At 33.7% G+C, this 24743-nt stretch overlaps 1 protein-coding gene across 2 annotated transcripts in view; it reads left to right on the top strand.

The window, feature by feature from the left end:
• The first annotated feature begins 1121 nt into the window (after nt 1–1121).
• The window catches only part of LOC129235308 (cytoplasmic aconitate hydratase-like), an 85112-nt gene continuing 61490 nt past the window's right edge, over nt 1122–24743 (top strand). Inside the window, exons 1-5 of one of the 2 annotated variants that reach the window (XM_054869041.1) lie at nt 1122–1383; nt 2762–2854; nt 4109–4283; nt 14538–14675; nt 23647–23985. In XM_054869041.1, coding sequence (XP_054725016.1) covers nt 1371–1383; nt 2762–2854; nt 4109–4283; nt 14538–14675; nt 23647–23985 — 758 coding nt within the window. In that variant the 5' untranslated portion in view covers nt 1122–1370. The remainder of the gene's footprint in view (nt 1384–2761; nt 2855–4108; nt 4284–14537; nt 14676–23646; nt 23986–24743) is intronic. The other variant, XM_054869042.1, reaches the window with a different exon arrangement.

The following is a 24743-nucleotide window of genomic DNA, read 5'->3' as shown; positions in this document are numbered from 1 at the left end:
TATCAAAATGAAAGATGTTACGGGGCTGAAGTTTAGCACTGAAAACAGGGCAAGGGGTCATTGTTTCAAGCTATTTAAATCTCAGGCTAACATGGATATTAGGAAAAATTATTATTTTAGCAGGGTAGTGGAATCTTGGAACAGTTTACCGAAAGAGGTGGTAATGAGCAAGGGAGTAGATAGTTTTAAGAGGGCCATTGATCTTCACAGGGGATTGCAAATTTACTAGGACCAGTCTAGCTGGGCCCAGAGCCTGTTGCTGGTCGTCAATTTGTATTTGTATTTGTATTGTCTGAAAAAGTGAGGAGACCTGGGACCGCTGCGGCCTCTCCCACGAGCCGTCACTGCACAACACAGTATGGTACAGTGGCGTCCTCAGCGGTGGGTTGACAGAGCTGTAGCCCCTAAAATTAATTTCTGGGTAAGCCATTGGAACCTGCAACATGGTATTTATTTAACTTTTCTTTGGCCGGTATTATAGTAATCCTCCCCCTTGCGGTTCTTCAGTGATACTTCAGCTCGGAATCGAAGTAATATCAATTATCAAAGGTACCTGTGGCCCTCAAACTGTGAAGGACTGCGTGCCTGGCGCCTTCCCTTCAGAAGACAACACAATAATAGATGGTAGTGCCATCTATGGGCAGTTCGAGAATTTAGAACCAGGCCAGGAGCCGAATAACTTTCTGGTCTGGCACCCCCAGAGGTATCGTTTCTCTTGGAGGACATTGTGACCACGAGCATATTTAACGTCGCCCAGTCACCATTAATGACGACGGTAATTAATATAAGTGTTATAAGTTTAACGGCAGGATGGGGCTGGGGACTAAGCTGACCAGGAGCCCGCTTTACTCTCAGCGGCTCTGTATCAATCTTTAGAATCTGCTTGGGAACTTGTCTATGGGGAACTACTGAGTCCCTATTTTTCATATAGGGACTCTACAAGGAACCACTTTATATGAATGCAAAAAATCTTTACCGATGTCTTTTGATTGAGCTTTATACCGAATCTTTAAACCTGAAGCTAGAATATATGATTGAAATTCTAAATAGAATATTTTGCAGTTATTTATTTTTTACGACACCTGGTGGATATGTAATGAAGTAAAAATGTATGACGTATTTCCCTCATGTGACCTATCTGTTTTGTTGGCTCTTTACCTTACGTGAGTTGATTATGAATGATTGATTTTATAAAGACTTGTGAAAGGCGTTTATGCTGTTGAACTTTTTCCTCTCATCCTATTTTCCTCATCCGAGGTCTGAATTGTTTGTGTTGATTATGTGAATTGCGAAACATTTGGGCTGCGTGAGAGTGCTGTGGTGGTCATAGTGAGTATCTCAGAGAGGTTTGAGAATTGAGCAACATCAGAATGGCCCTCTCTAGTAAGTTGACAGATTTTAGAAATTTTTTTGGACTTCTCACAACTTTATTTTTTTTTTATTTCATCTTGAACTACGCACAGCATAGGGAAATTTTTCATTCGGGAATGCTATTAGAAGCAAGCGAAATCAACTTTATTATTTTTTTAATTAAAATATGTTTGCTTGAAGTTTTGTTGTCCTTATGTTTACTGGTTGGTGGTTAACAGTAGCAATTTTAGCTCCCAAATATTTGTCTACCTTTCTTGTCTAAGCTTGGTGATTTGCTTAGTTCTGCGAAATAATAGTGGCTACATAGTAAGAAAAGAGTTTTGTGGTAAATGGGAGAAAGGTTTGTGAAAACATTTACATGTGTGCATAAATTACGTTATTTAATTTTGAAATTCGTAATTTAGATGAGTGGAAATAAGAGTACGTAATTCGTGATGTATTCAAACCAAGTGTACTTCTTGATAAAATTGGTCTTACATCGCACATTTCTGAAGTGCAAGTCACTAGAAATTTATTCTCTTTTTTTTTCTTTTAAAGAGATTCATTTAAAGGTTAATTGTGTAAATGTGTGAAAAAAAAAGTATATTTTGAATTAAAAAAAAAAAAAACATTCTTCATCAGCTGCGAATGAAATATTTTCACTTCATTGCTCATTTAAAAATCATTTTAACCCTTTCTGTACCTTTCATGCATGAAGCATGATTCATTCATGGGTAGATGGTAGATAAGAATTAAATAGACTTTTCTATACCTCATGAGAAGTCGAATACTTTCCAAAGTTTTTTTTTTTTTTTAAGCTCTTAAATTTAAAGATAAAGTGATTTTTATGTTATGATTTTTTTTTTGTTTTAGTACCTTAATGTTTTAATTTATTTTTGTTAGTTTTTATTTATTTTTTATTTTTTTGTGACACTTTTGATTTGGGAATGTCACTGGGAAAAGTCGAGGATGGTTTGAGTAAAAAAAGTGAGAGAATTGCTGTTTTATCTTTTATGGTTAAAAGATAATTAATTTTTCATAAAAACTGTTTGGATGATTATGTTGCCTCTATGAATAAATTTTCGCACATTACACGGTAGGTTGAATCACGTTTGGATTAGAGTGCAGAATTGCGTGATTCTAGCAATATTTTCTACAATCCACTGAAAAAAAAGATCCCTTTACATGATATTCTCCATACAGATCCTACTTAACATTTTGGTCAAGGTAATCAATCCCAGCTTGGAATTTGTTTTTGAACTCTGCTTGAAAAATTGCATAATGTATCAGTGCTTGATTGGGGGGGAAAAAAAAACTATAAATATTAAATATGAATAGCCATAATGCATTGCCTAGGTACGTCATTTTTCTTTCTGACATTTAATGTGATATGTATTAATTTCTTTTTCAGGTAATCCCTTTAAGCACCTTTTAAAAACTCTGGATGTTGAAGGGGAGAAATATGAATACTATGACTTGCTGGCATTGAATGATAAAAGATATGGTATGGTAACAGTTTTATTTTAAATTCAACTACCTTTTTGTCTTTTAATTTCATTTTATATATGTCAAGTTTCTCCAAGAAAACTACTTTGCTCATAACGCAAATGATCAACCATATTGTGCACTTACTAAACAGTTCAAGCATGAAGTGCTCTCATAACATATCATTAGGAGACCTACAGCTAAAAAGTATTAGATATAAAGAATTTTCTTTGAATGCATATAAATCCCCCCTTCCCGCACATAGACACACAAAACCCTTTACAATTTAAAATATTCTTCCACAGAAATAAAAAGCTTTAAATTGCATTAACAGTTACTTTAAAATGTCAAATAATCCACCAACCTCATTGTTTATCACCTAGCTGACCAAGCGACCAAGTTACCGAAACCCAGCCGATTAGCAAGCGAAGTGAACTCCAATCAATAAGGCGATCCGATCTTTCGTCTAAAATGTATAAACAAAAACCCCACTGTCTCCTCTTTTCTTCGAAGAAAAAGAACGTAATTAAAAAACACATTATATATGTTGTACAAATGGAAAATCCTGTCCCCTGTAGAAAAAAAGAATTCAAGTACTATTCCCTGTAGAAAAAAGAATTTAACTAAAATATGCTACGCAATTTACAAAAAATGATCATTCGGCTCCACTAAGAAAAAAAATGGTTTAAATTAAAATCCACATTGCAAATACAGAAGGAAAATTCTGCTCCCCCTAAGAAAAAAAAAAGTATCTCAAATACACAACACAATTTGTATGAAAACCAGAAGTGATAAAAGTATTTATTTTGATTTAAGGATCACACATGCCAAAAAAACTCACAGATACACAGATGGCAGAATTTTTTCCTTCTTACTCGACACTTATCATGGACAATTCACTCAATATCTTTATAAATTATAGCCTATGTTTTATCCTAATGTATAAGCTATATTATTGTAAAGTTTCATTGAAATCCATTCAGTAGTTTTTGTGTGAAAGAGTAACAAACATCCGTACATCCATCCATACAAACTTTCGCGTTTGTAATAGTATGATGGAATACAATCCATTTAACATATAATTCTGGGAGTAATTGTCAGTTAAATTGTATCATTGCTTGAATTAAAAATTAAAAACTGAAAAGAAATGCAACTGAATTTATTATTTGTGTCTGTCAAGTATTTATTATATGTAACACATTGTATTTGTTTGATACTATTGTAATATATCTTTGAAGATTATAGTAATTGCATTCATATTAATATTTTACAGATAGACTCCCATTTTCTATCCGAGTTTTATTGGAAGCTGCTGTACGATGCTGCGATAACTTTCAAGTGAAAGAACAGGATATCCAAAATATATTGGATTGGGAAAATCTGCAGCATAAAGAAGGGGGTGTCGAAGTAGCATTTAATCCCGCCCGAGTAATTCTTCAAGATTTTACGTAAATATTTTTTATATTTTTCTATCACTTTCGCATATTGTTAAGCTAATTATAAATATGTATTATTGTTTCTCTTAAATTTATAGATTTTGTGAGTGATAAAGTACCTACTTTTTAAAAATATTTTATTACTAGCACAGCCAGAATTTTCTTGGCCACAACACTCATGCATTATGCTAAACTAAAGACAAAAATCCAAAATATATGTTACTTTTTACTCTTTCAACTTTATAAGTTTTTTCTTTGTCACAATTGATTGTAATCTTAAAATTAATAACAAAGAAAAATACGTGAAAAAAGAAAAAGAAATAGCTTCTTTTGAAAAACCAACATTTTAGTAAAAACCAGTAACGTGCTGTGAGTTATTTAAAAAAAAAAAAAAAAAGCACTGTATTTCCTATACTTTACGAAGTAAGCCAAACAGATGCCATAGGTGGCTGCTGGCATAGAAAGGGTAACCATCTGGTCGCCGCAGGCATCTTGTTAACACTAGAATTACCTAATTTTGTATACCTAAAAATACGGCGGGGGTCATTTTGACCCTCGCTAAAGAAATCGACGTAGTTTCCTACATAATGTCATATATTTTTAAAAATGAAGTTAAAATAAACTAATTTATAATAATTACTATTTTTCTGAGGATAGAAAAGTTTTAAATCTATATAATGAAATATTAATTTTTATTTTTATTTTTAAGTGAAGTTGAAATATCTAGCGTTGTTTTCGGTTTCATTCAGAACATTTTAGAAATCTGCAATAAATTAAGTGAATAATTTATCAAATTTTGCGGGAAAACAGTTTTGAACCCAAATATTTAAGTAGATGAATGTTTTTTTTTTTACTAAAAGTGAAAATAACAAATAATTGTACTTACAAGGTTACTTGTCTGCACAGCATTTTTTGCACGAGCTAATCTTTCTAATTTTCTATGCACAAAATCAACACACAAATATCTTATAGTGGCACAAAGTTAAGTTTTTTTTTTTTTTTACAATTACATTCCTTTGTTTAACATTTCTTTCTTTTTTTTACTCCACTGAATCTTGCACTTACATAAATTTATTTACAGCTAGAAAAAGTTTGTTTATGCTTGGTATGTGTTCATTTCTGAGTTCTCTTTCTGCTAAACGTAATTAAAAAATCCTTCCGCTGACACTTTCTTTTGTACATGTCCTGAACAAAATTCATGCATTTATAGCTGCTTAGTCCAAAATATTGTGGAAGCTACATGGTACGATCCAAAAGTAATGAGCTTCACGTTATACTGGCGCATGTACACTAGGGTGTATCGAAAAAAAAAGTTTTTGATATCAAATTTCCAATAGTGTGGAAAAGTTGCCTTATGTTATTGTTAGTATGTATGAAAATTTTTATTGATCTGAGTTATTATCTTCAGTTGCCTCCATGGGTGCAAAACCTTCCGTCCCAGGACGGATTTCCGTCTTGGACAAAATTTCCGAGACGGAGATTGGGATCGGGACGGAAAAAAATTCGATGAGTCCTTCAGTTTTGACTTTAAAAAAAAGTGTTTCAAAAATATGCTTCAATAACTGGACCTTTGCATAACTACGAATTTACATCAACATTCTCTCGATTTTCCGCCATGGGCTTGTTTTGTTTGCAACGTGCTTTTGGAAGAGTGACTTTTAAACTCGCGCCATTTGACTTTTTTTTTAAGTAGCTCTGTTATTTTATTTCCAACTCACTGCATTGCCGACCGAGGAGTTGCTCGCTAATTTTTCGAATTGACCACCTTTTGTCTCTATTTTTCACTTTCTATTTTAGATTATTGTTTCGTTTTTTTCTCATTTGCGTTTTTTTTTTTGCAAACTTTGCACGCATAAATGAAAATTATGTGCGCTTTTAAATTGTCTTGGAGTTGAATCTGGATCACCGGTTGAGAGTGATTGATGACGGGATAAAATGTTTACGCCAGATCAAAGGGCGTCCACATACCATCAGGTAAAACGGGAACTGTCGGGTATTTTGAAAATTTCAATTAAAATGGGAATTCTGGAAAGAATCGGAGGCAAATTTCAAGCTGGTTTGAAACACCGATTGGCAACTGTTCCTGCATTTTTGACATATTTCTGGTAAAATGTTCCAAGACTTGAGGAATTACTATGTTCCAATGACTATCAATCTAACACTCGCTAGAATGGAAATATGGGTGGGGGGGGGAGAAAGGACACGAAAAATATAACAGCAGCACGAGTTTGCGAAAAAACGCTGCTCTTGCAAAGAGGGTAAGTCCGCAAATTCCCACGATACTGAAGTCTTAAAACATTTATAATTTGGAGAATCTAAAAGGGGAGGGGGGGGGGGGCTACTCAAGGGCCCCAGAATAAAAAATCGAAAAACTTAATTGTAAGCTATTTTTGAAGCTAGGAGTGGTTCCAGATTTCTCCTCTGCAAACTCTAAAAAAAAAAAAAGGTCAAAAATGCTTAGGGGGTCTTTATTGATGTAATGTGGGGAGGGTGAGGTTTAAAAAAAATTGGAAACTGGAGTCTAAAAAAACAAACTTAGGTAATCTTTGGTGAATTTATGAGAGATGGTTTCGGTGTTCTAACTTGAAAATGTTTTGTAGCTGATGTGTTGATAACTATTTGAGGCTATACTTAAATGATTTAAGACAAAGGGTATTTAAGATCCTCTCCCGACAAATGTTTGTAATTGAACTTTTATAGGCTGTCTTTGGCAATGTCAAGAGGGGGGGGGGGGGGAGTGCCTCTCTTTAGGCGAAATTCCGATACTGGAGTCTTAAAAGCGCAACTTTAGACCATCTTTAATGAACATAAGGGCCGTTTCCATTTACACTTTCGACCCCGGAAAAAACCTGCTTTTCACCGCATTCCGGTTATTTGCGGGGTTTATGTGGAATCTTTCTACTCCTGCTAGCTTCTGGAGTGAAAGCGGTGTTTTTACCCAGAATGCATTACGCGAAACAAGTTCGTCTACTAGCCGCTAAGGATGCTGGGTAAAAACAGCTTTCTCTGGTACAATGAGAGAACCTCTTTTTACATGGAAATGAAGAATTTTTCAATCGGTTTTTTGTGGAGCCAGAGCGGGGATTTACCGGGTCGTAAAAGGTGTTATAAAGGCAGAGGGTGGGGTTCGGGGTCCCCATCCCCCTTCAAAGCTGAAGTATTCAGACCTCTGCTTTAGGTAATCTTTGGGGACCTTAAAAATAGGGAATTCGAAGGCTTTCTCAATAAAGTTTAGAGATTGAATTCTTAAAACTTCGGTTATGAAAAGGAAAACCGGAAATTTAAGTCAACTTTACTGAAAGGGGAAAGAGTTCGGGGGTGGGGGTCCTCTCTCTCTCGAAAATTTCTCCATGCTGAAGTATTGAAATACTATTTTGGCTATTTTTGAGTGAGTTAAGAGTTAGGGAACTCGGGGGTCTTTCTTAAAACATTTTCGAAATTGAAGCTTTAAAACTTCGGGTTGTCTTTGGCGATGTGGGAATGGGGGTTGCTCTTTCAATAGAAAAATGAATCTTAAACTTAAAACTGCCTTTAGTGCACCTACTTCACACAAGGAGAGAGGAGTATTCCGCCGCCCAGCCCGAAATATTTTCGTTTTTGAAGTTTTAAGAACTCTTGTTTTGGGCTATCATTGGATGACTTAAGTGGGAAGGGAGTCAAAAGCTTCTGTCAAAAAGTTTTCGAAATTAAAGTATTAAAACTTTTACGCGTTCATAAGTCATGTATATAGGTAAAGGGGGTACTGTTCCTTGAAAAAAAATTTAGAAACTGAAGCTTTAAAAGTTCAAATTAAGGACATTTGTGGTGAACTTAGGGAAAGGGGATCAAGAGATCCCTTCCAATTATTTTTTGATGCTGAACTATATAAAACGCTTCTGTAGGCTGTATTTGAGTGCCTTTTGAGGGATATGATCCGGGAGCTCTCCATGGGGTAAAGAATCAGTTCCGCTATTGTTTTTTTTTTAATTAAAGAATATTGAATAGTGTTCCTCGTTTAAAAATACATCTACTTCCCTGAAGCTTTTTTATCTTGCTTATTTTACTAACTGCTATATTATAAAAGAATTCTTTTACAAATGAAGACTGAGGGAATGGTGCCAGTTACCATAATCGCCCTTACCCTTCCCCCACCGTTCCTTCTTTTTTAGTTTGTTCACGCTATCTTGGGTATACTTTCCGATGAGAACTGTTATTATGTTGCTGAATAACTGATTTATGTTGCAAAATTGAAAATCTTATTCCCAAGCGATTTTATTGCTGCAATAAAAATGTTTATGATCGGCAAAGAACAAATAGCAGGGAGCCCTGAACGTTTTTACCCCTAACATCATCCAGCATCGTCTAAAATTGTGTTTTTGGAACTTCAATTTCGAAATATTGCCGAAGGAGATTTCTTGAACTCCATCCCTTCAAACGCATTCAAAAAGTGTATAAACGTTATGAAAGATGGAGTTCATTTTTAAAGCTTCGATTTCGGGGAAAAATTTCTGGGGGAGAGCCCCAGACCCCCCGTTATTGGCGGGTTTTAGATTTTTGGAACTACAGTATCAAATGCTTAAATATTACAATTTAAACTGGGTCCATGTTGTTAGAAAAGACAGTCTTAAAATTGAGATTAAACACAGATTCCAAAACTGCCATTGTTAAAATCTACAATAACAACACTTACACTCACAACTTTTCCCTTAAGCACGCATGTGAGGAGGGGGGGGGGGGGGTCAAAATATTTCCGTCTTGAACACATCACCAAACTTGCACCCATGGTTGCCTCTGGGACCGTTCATTATGCAAAATTCACTAATTTTATCTTTTTTTAATATTTTTTTAAAAAAACTAAGATATTAATTTTTTAAGTTCCAATAGTGCCAAATAATTGCCATATTACATCTTTAGAGCGTGTGCAAATTTTTATTGATGATGGTTTATGGCTTCAGTTGCTTCTAGGGGTTCCTTATTTGGCCAAATTCGCTCATTTCAATGATTTTCTTTCAACACTTCTACGACTGTAATTCTTTTAATTAGGGTTATTTATTTTAGCATTTTTTTTGGTCGTACAAATTGTAAAAATGTGCAACGCGTACATAATGAAACAAAATCCACAATTACTAATTTAATAAGCGTTTAATTAAAATGCAAACAATAGAATACAATTAGAGTATGGATCAAATACAGTTTAAAATGCATTCCCTTTAGTCTTGCTGAGTTTTATAATCAGATTTGGTATTGAAACTGGGTATTAGTTTTCGAGATGCTAGTTTAGATCGAATATAACCATCTCTAGTTTCAGTACTATGCACCGCAGAGGATGCCTCTGTAACCAGTTTAATGTGTCTCTCTACCGTCTGAGTGTGACATGGAAATTTTCCAACTCCATGAAGTTCACCTGTTTCAACCATGTTCTTTAGAGCTTCTTCAGAATTTTTTTTTGTAATTGGTGGTTCAGTCAGCTTGCACGTTTGCCAATCTATCATATCTATGTAATCAGATGAATCAAAGTTTAGTAAAGGGATCTTGAATTTACGAATTTCTTCAGTGGATGAATTGGATTTCATTCCTCTAGCTTTCATTATACAAATAAAGCTAGTTTCCTCACATGCGGACGTTTTTGTCAGAGATCATTGATAAAATAATATTCTCATGATGACCGTAAAAGCCGTTTCTCTGAAGTATTGGGTCAATAACTGCCTTAAGTTCGCTAGAGAGATAACGTGACAACTTTATTGTGTTTCACAAGTGGCGAGCACCATCTGTGCACAACGACTCAACTTTTATCATAAACCACGTTTTACAGTAGACTCTCATTATGTACTCGACTAATGTTCGCAAATTTTCCGTTGGCTCACTGCATCCCACATAGTAGCGTAATATTCTGTTGGCTGTGGTTAACCAACGTGCATGGGATAGTATTCCTGGATCCATTCTTGCCAAAGATTGGGAACAGTTTCCACTTGCTACTGCTTCGCATATATTAATCAGATACTTTTGATCAGTGCTAAGGCAGGCTGAGCGGTACTCTTTGTCAACTTTGGGTAATTCCACTTCCACAGGAGTAAACTTGACTACCTCGAAATTCTCACAGAATTTTAATTGTTTTCCGATCGGACCAGTGAATCCATGAGGTCCTGAAGTCAGTTCGTCCAGGTGCTCAATCAGGTGTCGAAGAGGTAGTTCGTTGGAATGTAATAGACAAATTAACCATTGGACAGGTCGATCAAGTTCCTTTTCAATTAGAGCAATAACTTCATTACTTGCCCCAACGTTAGCATTAGTCCCATCGCATCCCACTGCTACAAGTTCTGAAGTTGATATGTCTTTGGAGTTCAGCCAACTGATAATGCTTGACTTAATAACGTGACCGTGCCCAGATGCAGGACTAATGTGTCCCATGTAATTTGAGCCTTGCTCACTTATTAAAACCACATGTTCTTCTTTTATAGTGCTTTTGCTAGATTTGCCTTTGACTTTATCCATCACGGTTGTGGTGTCTTTACGACCATCAAAGTACAAACCTTCAAGTACTGATGCTTTTTCTTTTTCTTGTATATTTATCTCTAATCGAAGTTTTTTCTTTTCTCTTTGTATTTTAGTTTTGTCTATTACTTTTGACTTATCTTCTTTTGTGATGATTTTTAAATCCTCCAAAACAGCGCTTGCTAATATTGCAACCCCTCTGTTCGAAACCCCTGTCCTGTCACAGGCCATTGCTAATGATGGCAAAGATAGCCTCATTTGTTTTGAGTTAGCGTTATTCTTCCGTTTGCGGCTATGACGTACCTTGAGAAAATTTGGATCTTCAACTACACTTGTATCTGTAGCATAGTCAGCTTCAGAATCATCTGATTGCGAGGATGTTGTTAAGTTTTCCAGTTGCTCAAAATTTTGTTTATGTAAAGCAGCAGCACCGATTTCTTCGCCTTTAGAACAAATTACTTCGCTCTTTCTCTGTTCTCGTGCCTAGAGTTGTAGACTTGTTTTAATATCAATAGCACTCATGTACATTTTCCTGATGGTTCTCTGGTCTGTTAGAAATTCCTGCTCTTTTATAGGTATCTTTTTAATTTTCGGACAAATACATCCAATAAAATTGGAACATTTACACATAGAAATATCAAAAAGGGTTTTGGCTGCATTTTCTTTGAAAGCCTCTACCTTAGCTTTGAACACATCTGTCATCTTTGGTCATGTTTTTTACAAGGTTTCTATATTTACTGTGATAATCGTGAAACATTTTACGAACCCGCTCGTGAGACACACTGGGAATGGAAACCTTTTTCCATAAGTCTTCAATCTTTATTGATAACATTTCTAATATTTCTTTTAAAGAGGGTTGTTTGCCATTGTTCTTTTCTCTAAACTTTTGCATAAAACGTCATAAACTTTTTCATAACGTCCTGGTATGTTGGCAAGACATTACTTTTCAAGTCATTTGGAAATCCAAAGATAGGACAAGTAGACAGTTTTCTTGTCTTCCTTATGGTTTTGCTTGCCATTACTGTAAAGTAAAAATGGTACAGTAAGTTAAGGTAAATAATGCATATAGTATTATGAAATGCAGGGTAGGTAGTAGGAACCATTTCAGTCATGGCTCAGGCTACGCTTCGATCTTAGCAAAAAGGCAGCGAGCGAACACAAAGCACGTGGTCTCTATGGAAGCCGCCATCTTGAAACAACAAAGTAGCTAAGAATAGAATTATTATAAAAAGTACTTACTTTGAATCTTTACAATCTTTAGGATCCTTGTAATCTTTTGAATATTCGTCTATAATAACCATGAACGTTAATTTACAAGTTTTGACAACATAAATTCTTGATCTGCGACACGAATGCGAAGACAGCCAAACAACAACGAAAGTGGTGGTTTCCTAGCAGCGTAGCTGCACAACACAGCAACATCTGGTGATGATATTTTTAACAAATATTGAAAAAACGATAAAATTTGTGAATTTTGCATAATTAATGGTCCCAGAGGCAACTGAAAATATTACTTCAGATCAACAAAATTTTGCACATATACTAACAATAACATAGGGTAACTCTTCCGCACTATTGGAAGTAAAGATTCCTAGTTCTTATTATTTTTTTTAACAAACACTGAAAAAACGATATAATTAACGAATTTTGTATGATGAATGGCCCCAGAGGCAACTGAAGATATTAACTCAGATCGGCAAAATTTTGCACACATACTAACAATAACATAAGACAACTTTCCCGCACTATTGGAAATTCAAATTAAAAAAAAAAATTAAATTCAGCCTTTTTCAATACACCCTAACGTACACCCTGTAGCTCGCTCTGCCTGACAGCGACGGTGGTGGGGTTGTTGGCTTTACAGTGCAACGCAGGTCAGTTGCCTCTCAGCTTTTGCAGTGGTACCGTCAACTTTAACAATAACCCCTATACAGTGGTACGTTACACGGCGATATCGAAAGTTTGACAGAGCAACACAAAGAGATCAAATTTTGTTTCCGATTTCCTTCCCAATGCTTCAACAGGCCTTTGGGACTGAGTGTCTGTCTTATTTGCAAGTAGAAAAATTGTACAAGGCCTTTTGTAAGGCCGGGAAGTGGTGACTGATGAACCCCAGTCTAGACGCCCGTCCTCGGCCTGTAGTGCAACAAGTGTGTGAGTTTTTGAACACAGACTGGTGTTTGAGTCTCTACCATATAGCAAAAGCTTATCGAAAACAACGATGCAATGCATTGTTATGGAGAAGTTGCACTAGGACCCAAGTACTCTAGTAATTTATTCCAGATATGATGAAAACTGGATTTGTATAGGGAACATACACACATATATACACATACAGTCGAACCCCGATTTCAAGAACCTCTATTTAACAAATTTCGCGATTTAACGAACTTTCTCTTTCCCTGATTAAAATGAAGGCAAAACCCCCTATTTACTGAATAATAAGCCCCAAATTAACGAATCATTTTAACAGCCGAAATTTTTTTTTTTGTTAATTTGAATTGGGAAATATTGGATTGTTTTCCAAACGTTATATCCATATTGTCCAAAATAATAAAAAAAAATGTCTTCGAATCAATCTGCAATTTTTGACGGGCGAGGGGGCAAGCAATGAATATTGATTTTGATGCAGAAAAGCGAAAGTGAAACTCCCATTAAAACTTGCTTTTTCAAATGCTTTATATGGCCTGGAAACTGTAAAAAAATATCTCATGCAACAGGCTGCAAATGGCTCAGAATTTTCTTCTCCCCATAAAGTCGAAAGAGAACTATTTTGAGTCAAGTATCCAAAAAATTGTCAAACATCATTGCTTAGTGTTAGTAGTTTAAAATTTCAATTTAACCAGTGATAAGTCGTGAAATGCTGAATAAAAAGGTTCTAATTCAGTTTTAATTTCTAATTATGGATATTTTTGCACAGTTGCTTATTAGGGGTTTTAGATAAGGTAAGTGCAGTTTTTAAAAAAAAATTTCACACTCCAGTATTAGGAATAATCTTGATTTAATGTATAAAAGTTTCAGTCCCAATGAATTAGTTAAATCGGGGTCCAACTGTGTATATGTATATATATATATATATATATATATATATATATATATATATATATATATATATATATATATATACACATACACATATGAGACAGTGAGAAGCAAAGGAATAAGTGGACATTTTCAAATTTTGAGTATGAAATGTGTTTAAAGATAATATCCTACGTAGACTTTCATTGAAATGTTTTTCTGAATCATGCTGTATAACCGAACTTACCATGGTTACTAGTACATTAAAACCTGTGTAAGTTGACCACTTGCGGTGCACTACTTTTGTGGTCCACTTAAACAGGTGATCAACTTACAAGGGTGGTTAACTTCACAGGTTTTACTGTACTATCTTTTGCCTCAAGACAGAGGAGAGGTTCGCCTATCATTTGTACTAGTTATCTCCAAATTTTTAATTTTGCCACTTATATCCCTTTGCTTCTCACTGCCTCCTATTTTCTTTGTTTTATTTATATAGTTTTCCACAACATACCTATTAAACTACCAGAAAGGTCAGGAAACAGTTTTAATGTTGAATAGTAATTGTTTATGTTTTTAACCTGAGTTTTTTACTTATGGATGTCATTATTCATTCTCTCCAAGAAATAGTTATATCTTTAACGTATAATTTAATGATTTTTAGTTTTTCAATTCATTGAATTAAATTTTTCTGGTTTCCTCTTTTGTAATTTAATGTAAGTAAAAGTCTGCATTTTGATGACATAATTATGTTTTAACATGTATTTTGTATTTTAGTGGTGTACCATGCGTTGCGGACTTTGCTGCTATGCGAGATATAGTTAAGAAACTTGGAGGTAATCCAGAAAAAGTAAATCCACTCTGTCCAGCTGATTTAGTGATTGATCATTCAGTTCAAGTTGATTTTTCTGAAAGGTATCTTTGTAATGCAATATGTTTTGATCTAATATTTTGTTAGGATGACCATTTCATTGTCTTTTGCATAGTTTGGTGTTGAATTCCTTGATAGATATCTTTTTTTTTTAAAAATCACTTCTGTTAATTTTTTTTCAGTCTATAAGGACTGATTTAGTTTTTCAACAATGCAAAAATACTTTTTTTGTGTTTGGGGAATACCATCATAAATATAAAAGATTGTTACTTTAATGCACTTGTGACACCAAAGAAGAGGTTGATTAACTAGAATTCGTAGAGCTCTTTTAAGGCTTTTCCGAGTAGTAACCTCATTGTATGCTTTTTAATCTATCATTGTTCGGATTTTCATCATTGTTAATAAATTAATACTTGACCCAACATTAATCTATCCCCCCCCCCCACACACATAATAATATATTTCTACAAGTTTTGATTTCGGAGAGGATTTTTTCCCTTCATAACCGTTTTTCAAAGATTGACAATCAATTCCTCACCTGCTTATTTTTTAGACACTGTGTTACACACTTCTCTTGTTATATGACTCATTCTGATGTGTTGCACCATTCATCTGTCTCAAATTAAAGGAAATACGCTTTTGCTTTAAAGCTGAGACCACTTAATTAGTTAAAAATTGTATTTCTTAGGATTTATTTTTCCTTTCTTTTTAAGACAAGCGATAAAACAGTATTGTATTCAGTTGTTTTTAATTTGTTACTCGCTAAATTATAATTGTTTGGATTCTTATTTTACTAAGGAAATAATGTTGAAATATTTGTAATTCGTTTTATGTTTTAAAGAAAAGTGGCAGCTTGATATCTAATTTTCTTTTGTTGATTTTGTTAAAAAATTTCTCCTGCTATAAGAATTAACTAAGTTTTTTTAAATGAGCAAATCAGCTACTGAAATGTTAGTTGACTAGTTACTTTTAATGACCTTTGTTAAATTGCATTTTTGAATATATCACTCTTTTTACTTGTCTCCCGACAAGCTCAAGTTTGATATAGTGAGAGTTCCTATGAATTTAGAAATTTAAAAAACACTCTCAATTGGTTATCATCTCAACCTTTCAACTTAAATGACAGCTTTTGTCTCAAAATTGACAATAGCTTTCTAGGGCTGAGAGGGATAAAAAGGAAATTGCATAGGAGCCCGTGGCTGCCGGGGGCAAATTAATTTAATAGCAAAATAGATTTAATAAAATTTGGTCGATGTAGATTAAATAAGTTTAGATTGTTTTTATTTTATTAGAAACATAGGGTGTTTCATATTGAATAGGCAAAAAGAATGCCATTGTACAAATTTTGCATTTGGTATATTTAGCCAAAACAGTGTTTTTGAAGTTACAAAGTACTTACTCAATTTCTTTACTTCTTTCAAACAATATTATAATTCCCTTAAAAATGTCATTTTACATGTTCATCATTTAGTCGGGGGGGGGGGGGGGCTACTGGGGAAGAAACTATTTTTTGATAAAATTATGAAACTTGGCATGTTTGTAGACATTGTATGCACAAATATTTTAGAAAGGGGAGACATTCCAAATCCCCCCCCCAAAACCCCCTGGCGACCATTTTTGGTCCAACACCAAAAATGGTGATTTTTTAAAATTATAATTTTATAATTTTTTTAATCATTGATTGTGTCACTCCATAGATGTTAATTATATTTTTTGCCATTTAAAGCTCCATTAAATGCCTAATTTCAGAAATTACTTCACAAAAAGTGGTTAAAAAAAATCGACATTTTTGAATTGTAAATTCTCTGACGTGAATTTTCCCCCCTTATAACATAATTACCGGTTTCTGAATTTAAAGATACATTTAATTAGGGTTACATTAAAGTGGGTTCCAGTTATCCGAATTCTAATTGCCCGAACTGTCCAACTATCAGACCATGATGCACCTCGTTTTTTGGTGACTGAACACAAATAATCAAAACTATTTCCAAAGGGTATAAGAGTTAGTACTTGAAGGAAAATGGGGGAAATTAATGTCAAGACAACATAATTCTAATACAAAGAAATTTAAAGTTTGAATTTTAAATTTCTTCTTCTTATTACTATTATTGTTATTGCTGTTGTTAATTCTCTGTTACCCGATTGATCATTAGTAAGCTTTTACTCATTTTATGGGGGGAAAAAACATACCTAAAGTATATGATAAAATGTCTCCAACTACTTCTTACAGAAAGATTCACATCTATGCAATGAAGACACTTGACAGAGAAGTTTTTATAACTTAAAAATCCGAGAAGGAAAGCACCATCTCAATGTTCAAGTTTTGGAGCACCGTATTAAAGCTGGGGATTTTAATATTAATGTTTATTACATCACAGCTTTCAACCAACTTGAATATCTTTACTGTAACTTTGAAGCAGTAAATTCTATGTTTTTTTCCTATTTTATAGCTATATTAAACAATGTACATATATTTTTTAGTAACTCTGCTCGATGGTTACCAGTTTTCATAAAAAATTCTTTTTTAATCCACAAACTTACCAGACGTAAACAAAGCCTATCGAAGAAGGAATATTTGTTGTAAAAAAGACAACGTGTTTTCTGTAATTGGATTGGGCCATGCTTACAAGCAAAACAATGCGGTGGTGAAAGAAGACTTTTTTAGTCTCTCGTTTTTACAGAAAAACCAGTTAGTATGTTTAATGAAAAGATTAAAATTCAATGTAGATTCATTTTCAAAGCTTTTCATTATTTCCAATATCGTAAATTTAAACCTGGATGAGTTTCTCCTCTATGAAAAAAAAACTTCCCTCCAACGATTTCAATAAATGGTGCTCTTTGAACGAGAAATAAGTCTAGTTATTAAGTGTTTCCTGCTCAATGAATTAAGTAATAGTATTTCTACGGATGAAGAATACTCTAGAAAGACGAGGATGAGTTGAGAAGGGTTGCTGAAGATGAAAATGATGAATGCTAATTTTTTTTTTTTTAAGAATAAGTGCAGAATACATTGTGATTCTACTGTCTATGATGGTGAATATATATAGAAAGACTATCCTGATGTTATTGGTGCATTTTTATACTTATCCCAACCTCAAAAAAAAAAAGCATACCTGATTAAAAATTTCAAATATCTTAGCGAACCTTTGCTACTCGTCTTCATGTAACTTCCGTCCATAAATGAAGCTAGAACATATTTTTCCACCAACAAACAAAGGTCAATGATTAACTTATCACCCACAGCTGAAGCCCTTAGGCAACTTATTTAGTTCTTACCAAGGTAGATATTAATGGGGCAGTAAAGCTAAAAATTTAGCCTGAACTTAAATATGTAATTGGAGTTTACAGTAATTGATGAGAAGCACGTTCTTGTTTGTTTGAGTTTTCCCGCAATTTCAAGTGTTTAAAGGGAATTTACGTCATGCAAGTGTAAAAAAACAACTGCTCTCAAATAACTTGTGGGTGCTCCAAAAATGGACTTATCTGCACAGCGATGTGTAAATACTGCAATGGCAAACGCTATGTATTTGTGTAAACTACTACTAAATTTAAACGTTTTAAATTACCTTCTACTGTATAATCATTGTACACATCACTACTCGGATTTGTTGTAGTTTTAGTATTAGTTTTTGTAATAGTGAGTTATATTTCAATAAATAACAATTCTATTAAGGTAACAATATTGTTTGCTTGATTGACATAGCACTAAACTTCTCATTGCAGTTATTAATAATTTATTCCTCTTACATCGTTTAAAACATAAAACAAACGCTTTAAACCGTCTAATGAGAAAAAACTTGAATTTTTTTATTTTAAAGCTTTTAATAATAAATTTTGGAGTTCTATGAACAAAATATCCGTGCCCCACTCATCATTTTGTTAGTGCAAATATGACTTATAAAACTGAAGAATGGCGAGTCAAACTTCCAAAAAATTGCGAAAAAAGTGTTTGAATTTTTTTTTGCCGATAATTAAAATTCAATTTCATTTTACCTAATCAAGGTATTGTATTCATTCTTAAATAACAATTCAAATATTTGTTTCAAGTTAAAAAAAAAAAAAAACTGGCTTTCTTTCTGATTTTTTATTTCTAGTTTTATTCTTAGTTTCGTAATCAATTTTTATCAGTAGATTTGAAAACATATGTTCAGATTGTCAAATGCTTCCGATTTTTGGGGCTTGGATTATTGGATTCTACTATAAATGAATTGATTTTCTCTAACATAGTGCTTTGGAATACATAAAAAAAATTTCTCGAACAACCATTCCAGAAATTTTAAAGACTTTAATTAGTTAAAGGTTTGTTTAAAAAATCAAAGTTTTTGAAATTATTATTAAAATTAAGAAGTTCAGAGATATTTTGATGGCTTTTTAAGCTTTAGCAAGCATACTAGAACTCAGAAAAGAAGATACAGTGGGTGTTTTTCTGAAAATAAAAAATAATAGTAGTTTTAGATTTTTGACCAAAAATGGCCGCCAGGGGGGTTTTTGAGGGGGGTTTCAAAATGTCTCCTCTTCTAAAAATGTTTATAAGGACCTTGTCGGCATGCATGCCAAGTTTCATGATTTTATCACAAAATGCAGTTTCCGGCTATATTTTCTACAGGGTCTGTATAATAAGTAATGAGACTCATTTTTTCCTGATGCGACTATACCTCTCAAGTGCACAAAAACTGGTTAGGTCGGTGGTGTGGGGGTTACTGTGAGACTCCCTCCGGTCCAGTCGCCTGGGAGTCTTTGTTCGGGCAGCATCGTCGTTATAGTGTACCTCTGTTGCTAACGCTGGTTCCAGCTCCCAAATGCAGAAAACGTTTGAGCAGCTTTACGCGATTAAGTTTTGTGTGGAACTTGATAAATCGACCTCAGAGGTTTTAGAGATGTGTAAGCAAGTGTTCGGAGATAATTGTATGTTAAAGGCACATGTGTTTTGGTGGCACAAGTGTTTCAAATATGACCGTGAGTGCGTCAAGGATGAATCTCAAACAGGGTGTCCGTCAACCAGCAGAGCGTACGCAAATGTAGTACGTGTGCATGTTGTGCTCAAGTCGGACCTCCGATTAAGTGAGAATGATTGCAGATGTAGTTGAACTAATAAAATTACGCTTCACTGCATCATCGCTGAAAACTTGAGTAATGCTGGAAACATCTGCTTCATCCTCCAATACTTCCTGGGCAATAATGGTATCTTCCCAAGCATGCCTACAGCCACTATTTAACTAAAGCCGACTTCTTTCTATTTCGGAAGATGGAAACATCACTAAGAGAGAGTCCGCATGGAGCTCTGGAGGCCGTGAAAGGACTGGTACAAGACTTTTAAAGGACATTCTGTTATCAGACTACAAAGTTGCCTTCAAAGCTTAGAAGACTCGCTGGGATAAGTGTGTTCAAGGCCAAGGGTCTTATTTTAAAGAATTTTAGGTGTTAGTATTAATATCTGCAATAAATTCTTAGAACACAGCTCAGTCTCATTACTTTTTGTACAACCCCTGTACCATAGCCCCTCTACTAATTGTGCTCTTTAATTACACTAGTCAACAAAAAAGAACTTTTTGTCTGCATCCTGGTTTTAAATAGTCAATTTTTACTAATATTAGGTTGAGAAAAATGAATATGGTAGTGGATTTTTTTATTAGTTCTTGTTTTTAAGATACATAAAAGCTCACCGGAGAAAGTTGCACAGTAACGACACATTGATTTAAATGTAATGTTAAAAAGGGGAAAAAAAAACCTGTACGAAAAAGTTATTAAATAGGTTGTGTTCTATTAAACAATGCTTATGTTTCGGAAAGCAATGACTGCTTTTGACTTATTGCTGTAAACGCTTCATTTTCGATTGCTTTCTGTACGTCAAAGAAGGAACATCTCTTGTAATAGTTCAGCGCAATTTGGTGAGCATTAACTGAGCCCAATGACCCTGACATCTGCGTTCCATTGTAAAGATATCTTGGTGAGACCTTTCCTCATGCTCAGTGCTCATAGCTTTAGTTCTTAAACAAAATATCCTGGAAGAAGTGAACAAAATAGAGTTTCAGATACACATCAATGGTCACAAAACTTCTGTAGGGATTGTTTCACCAATTGTTTTTAGTTCTCGTCTTCTCTGCTGCTTGGAAATACTTGTATACTTAAAGGCTTCCTGAGTTTTTTTTCCTCCCCTCACATTTTTTTTTTTTTCAAAAACAGTGATTTTTCATAGTTGCAAGTATTTGAAGGGCTGTTAAAATTTTGCTCCTTAGCCTTAGCTTCAATATATTTTGGAAATTTCTCTCTAAGGTATTGGAAAATTGTCTTTGTACACACTTTCACAAAGTTCTTCATTATTCCCATCAGAATGAACATGAGTGGAATCAGAAATGGATGGATCTACTAGAGGCTCATTTTGGGCAGTTCTCTTCCAAGAGTTTTAATTTCTTGAAGTCTATTGCTGTTTCCATTTAGTGAGATTTTCTATCCCAACCTGCGATTGAAGTTTAGAAGACAGTCAGTCATATGGGGGGGGGGGGGGGGGGGTTATCTGCGAGGAAAAAAGAGCATTATAAAGGATTCACTATCCAGTTGGCTTTATCCTGAAAACTAGGACTAATCTTAACTTTTTATGGTGATTTTCGTGTTTAGCGAGGCAAAATACTTCGGGATTAGCTATTTTTGAGCCGGATGGCATTTTTGATGTTGACTAGTGTTATGAATGTTATTATTATTAGTTTTTGAATGCATACAAGTTTAAAATTTTCAAAAGTAAGTAAAAATTCACTACTTACTTATAAAGAATTTATGAGAAATTCTTTTATGAATGCCGTTAAAGAGTTCTGGCTGCATTCATAAGAGAATTTAGCTGGAATCAACTAATGTGTCCAAGATACTTCATCCTGTGTTTGCATTTTTACATTTTTTTCCTGTCTTTGATGCTTGTGTAGTCTATGTCTCTGTGAAGTACAATAGTTAAATGCACCAGTCAATTAATTTAGACTTGAAAATACCCTATTTCAAGTAACTAAAACCTGCTGTTACCTTTTGTTATTGTTCATTTATAATTACAAAAAGGGACATAAGGTTCTGTCTAGAACAATACTAACCAATTAAGTAAGAAAAATTTCTCTGGTACTTGGTGAAATTTGAACTAATCAAAAGTGACACATTCACATTGAGTGAAGTTAAATATAATGCAAATATGTGATCATGGAAAGTAATGTGTAAATCAATATGCAAAACAGTAATATGGAGTCCACATCCTTTATATATAATTTTGTTCAGCCAATGAAATGTTACTCCTGAAAATAAGCTGCTTAATAAAGTTAAAAGTAATGTTAATAAAAAGAACCACTGTGCTCTCTTTTTATATAAATGTTGATAGATAATTCCTTCAGTAGTTGTTAATTAAAATTTTGAAACATTTTTAGCTTCTTTTTTGAGGATGTTTAAAATCTTCAAAGATCTAGGCACTGAAAAAGTCTTTAAAGCTTGAGAAACTTTTATATATTATTACTTTTTTCAAAATTTCATTTGTCAGTGCAAGGGGGGCCTATTAATTCAAGTATTAAAAGTGAAATTTCAGATATGCTAGGTGAGAAAATTTAAGCTGGATCTATAAGTTTGGTTGTGTATTTGAGAATTAACTTAACGATGTAATGGTTTTTTAAATAAAATTTATGACATGTTAAGGCTTTAAAACTTTTATTTCTTCTAAATAAATCTTTAATGAATGCAACTTTTAAACTTTATTTATTTTCATGACTTTCTGTAAAAAGAAATGCTTTTTACATCCAAAACCTATACTTTTCAAGTCAGCTAATCAATTCCAAAAAAAAAAAAAAAATGTTTCCCTTATTACCAAAGTCAAAAAGAATCTCAAACCTTTATACTAGCATCTCCTCCTCCTCCCTTCTCTGTTTTTTTCCCTTTGTAATAATTAGAAACTGCTTATATATATATATATATATTTTTTTTTTTAAGGTTTTTTTTTTCTCTCTCTCTTTAGCTTTGTGTGTAATAAATATTCAAAAGAAATTTTTTAATTAAAATCCTTTGGCGGTTGTCTGTGTCATGTAATGCTATAAAGCAACAACTGCTAAGAAGCAACTCGGGTTGTTTTCCGAAAGTTGATATGTCAAATTTGTCATCTTTTCAGGAGAGGGAAAACAAAACATGATATGTTGAGTGATGAAATTTTAGTGCAGAATTAAAATAAACACACCAGTTGTGGCCAGTGCTTAGCATTGCTTCAGTAGTGGCCACTTCAAGGTTTATATTTGAAAAAATAAGTGCAACTACCTAATATAAAACTTTTTATTATATCATGTTTTGTAGTTCATATTTTTTCCGCGTAACAAATTCTGGCTTTAAAAATACCACTCTAAACACATATCATGATCGGTGAAGTAGAACATGATCAAATTTGACTTATTAACTTTTGGCAAATAACCACAGAACTAAATTAACATTCTAGTTAGGTAAGTAATATGACTATTCGTGCATTTACTAAAAGTAATTTTTGCACATTTTTTTTAAATAACAGTATTGCTACAAAATTGGGTTTTAAAAATTATTTATGTACTTTTTTGCTACAAATGTTTTGTATTTGCTTCAAACTGTGTAGTGACAGTGTACAAAATGAAAGATTTTGTTACGAAACCTTGAATTCACCTGATATAAAACTGATTATTGTGATACAGAACTGCATTTTTACTGATACAAAACTCTTTGTTCTGATACAAAATTGGCATTTTTGCTGATACAGAAATGAATTTTTGATTTTCCACCCCTGTTAAGTGATCAGGAAAAATATTGTGTAAATTCTTCTTGCAAAATTACTTGTGAACATATTACACATGACCTTTTTATAGTTACTATTTTAAATAGGGCTAAAGTTTCAGCCCTGAGAAAGGCAATGATGCAAATAATATAAATGGGGAAATTCAAGCAGCTTCTGTTTGTTTCTTTTTAATTGCTTTTCCTATCTTTTGATCTGATACCTATGAAAGCTGCTTATTACTACGAACTTTTCTCCCCCCTTTTCAGCACTCTCCGTGACAGCCCTAACCCTGGTGGTGGGAGCCGACTGCCTTCGACAATCGAGAAATGTCAATATGGAGCTTCCTTAAGGCAAGAAAGTGAAAATCTTGCTGCCAGATTTAATCGTTGCTCAAATAGTGCGCAAAGTGAACATAGTATGAAGTCGCCACATACACTTAAATGTGAAAATGAAAGCAGGATCTGGAGAAGGAGTAGTAATGACATTGGCTTATCTAATTCAGCTTCGCATTTAAAAAGAAATCTTCCAAATCCTATTGTCTCTCCTCATCCTCATTTACCTCTACAGTACAGAGACTGCCCATTCCATAATGCAAGATCAATAGGGTTGGTTTCAGTTTTTTCAAATGTTAATTTAATCATATGTGAGATGATCTTGCTTAAAAGTATAATTATTGATTTGTACCAAGCTTAAATTTTTTGCTCTAAAACACAATCACCTTTTAAACTTTTTTTTAGCCGCATTCTTTTCAGTTGAATAATAAATGGTTTTCTATAATACAAGATGGTCAAAAATAAAAGCTTCTTCTTTTTTTTTGAAAATCTAGAAGCTTATCCACAGTACCAATCAAACCAGAATTTCATCCATGGTTGTTAGAAGGTATGTGTTAAAGATTCTGATATAGTTTTAAGCAACGTAGTGCATGAAATTATAGAATAGTAACACTTACTTTTGCCTTTTCACAAAATAATCAGCATATTAAAAAGCCTTAAAACAATTGTCGTGTGAGGAAAATTACCCTTGTAAAGCATTAACAAAGAAGATCATTATAAAATGCTAATGACAACAGATGAGAAGCTTTGACTAACGTTGCATAATTCAGAGTTAGACAGTAGTAGAAGTGCCAATTGTAGAACACATGCAAGCATTATTAGAAGAAAAACCTTTAATTAGCTGTGTTGAAAGAGTTTCTTTGGCCAGGTGTGCAAATGTGCCAATAAGCAACTTTTTGTCACACACCAAGAATTTCAATGCTATTTGATTTTTCAATACGCTGATCAATTTGAGCAATGAAAATAGCTGTTGCCATTCAAAAATTTCAAATGTATCTCAATGTAACCAAAACTATGAGCTTTGTATTTAA

Source organism: Uloborus diversus, chromosome 2, assembly GCF_026930045.1.
Source record: "Uloborus diversus isolate 005 chromosome 2, Udiv.v.3.1, whole genome shotgun sequence".
Classification (NCBI taxonomy): Eukaryota; Metazoa; Arthropoda; class Arachnida; order Araneae; family Uloboridae; genus Uloborus; species Uloborus diversus.
This window is presented reverse-complemented; position numbering and strand designations above follow the sequence as displayed.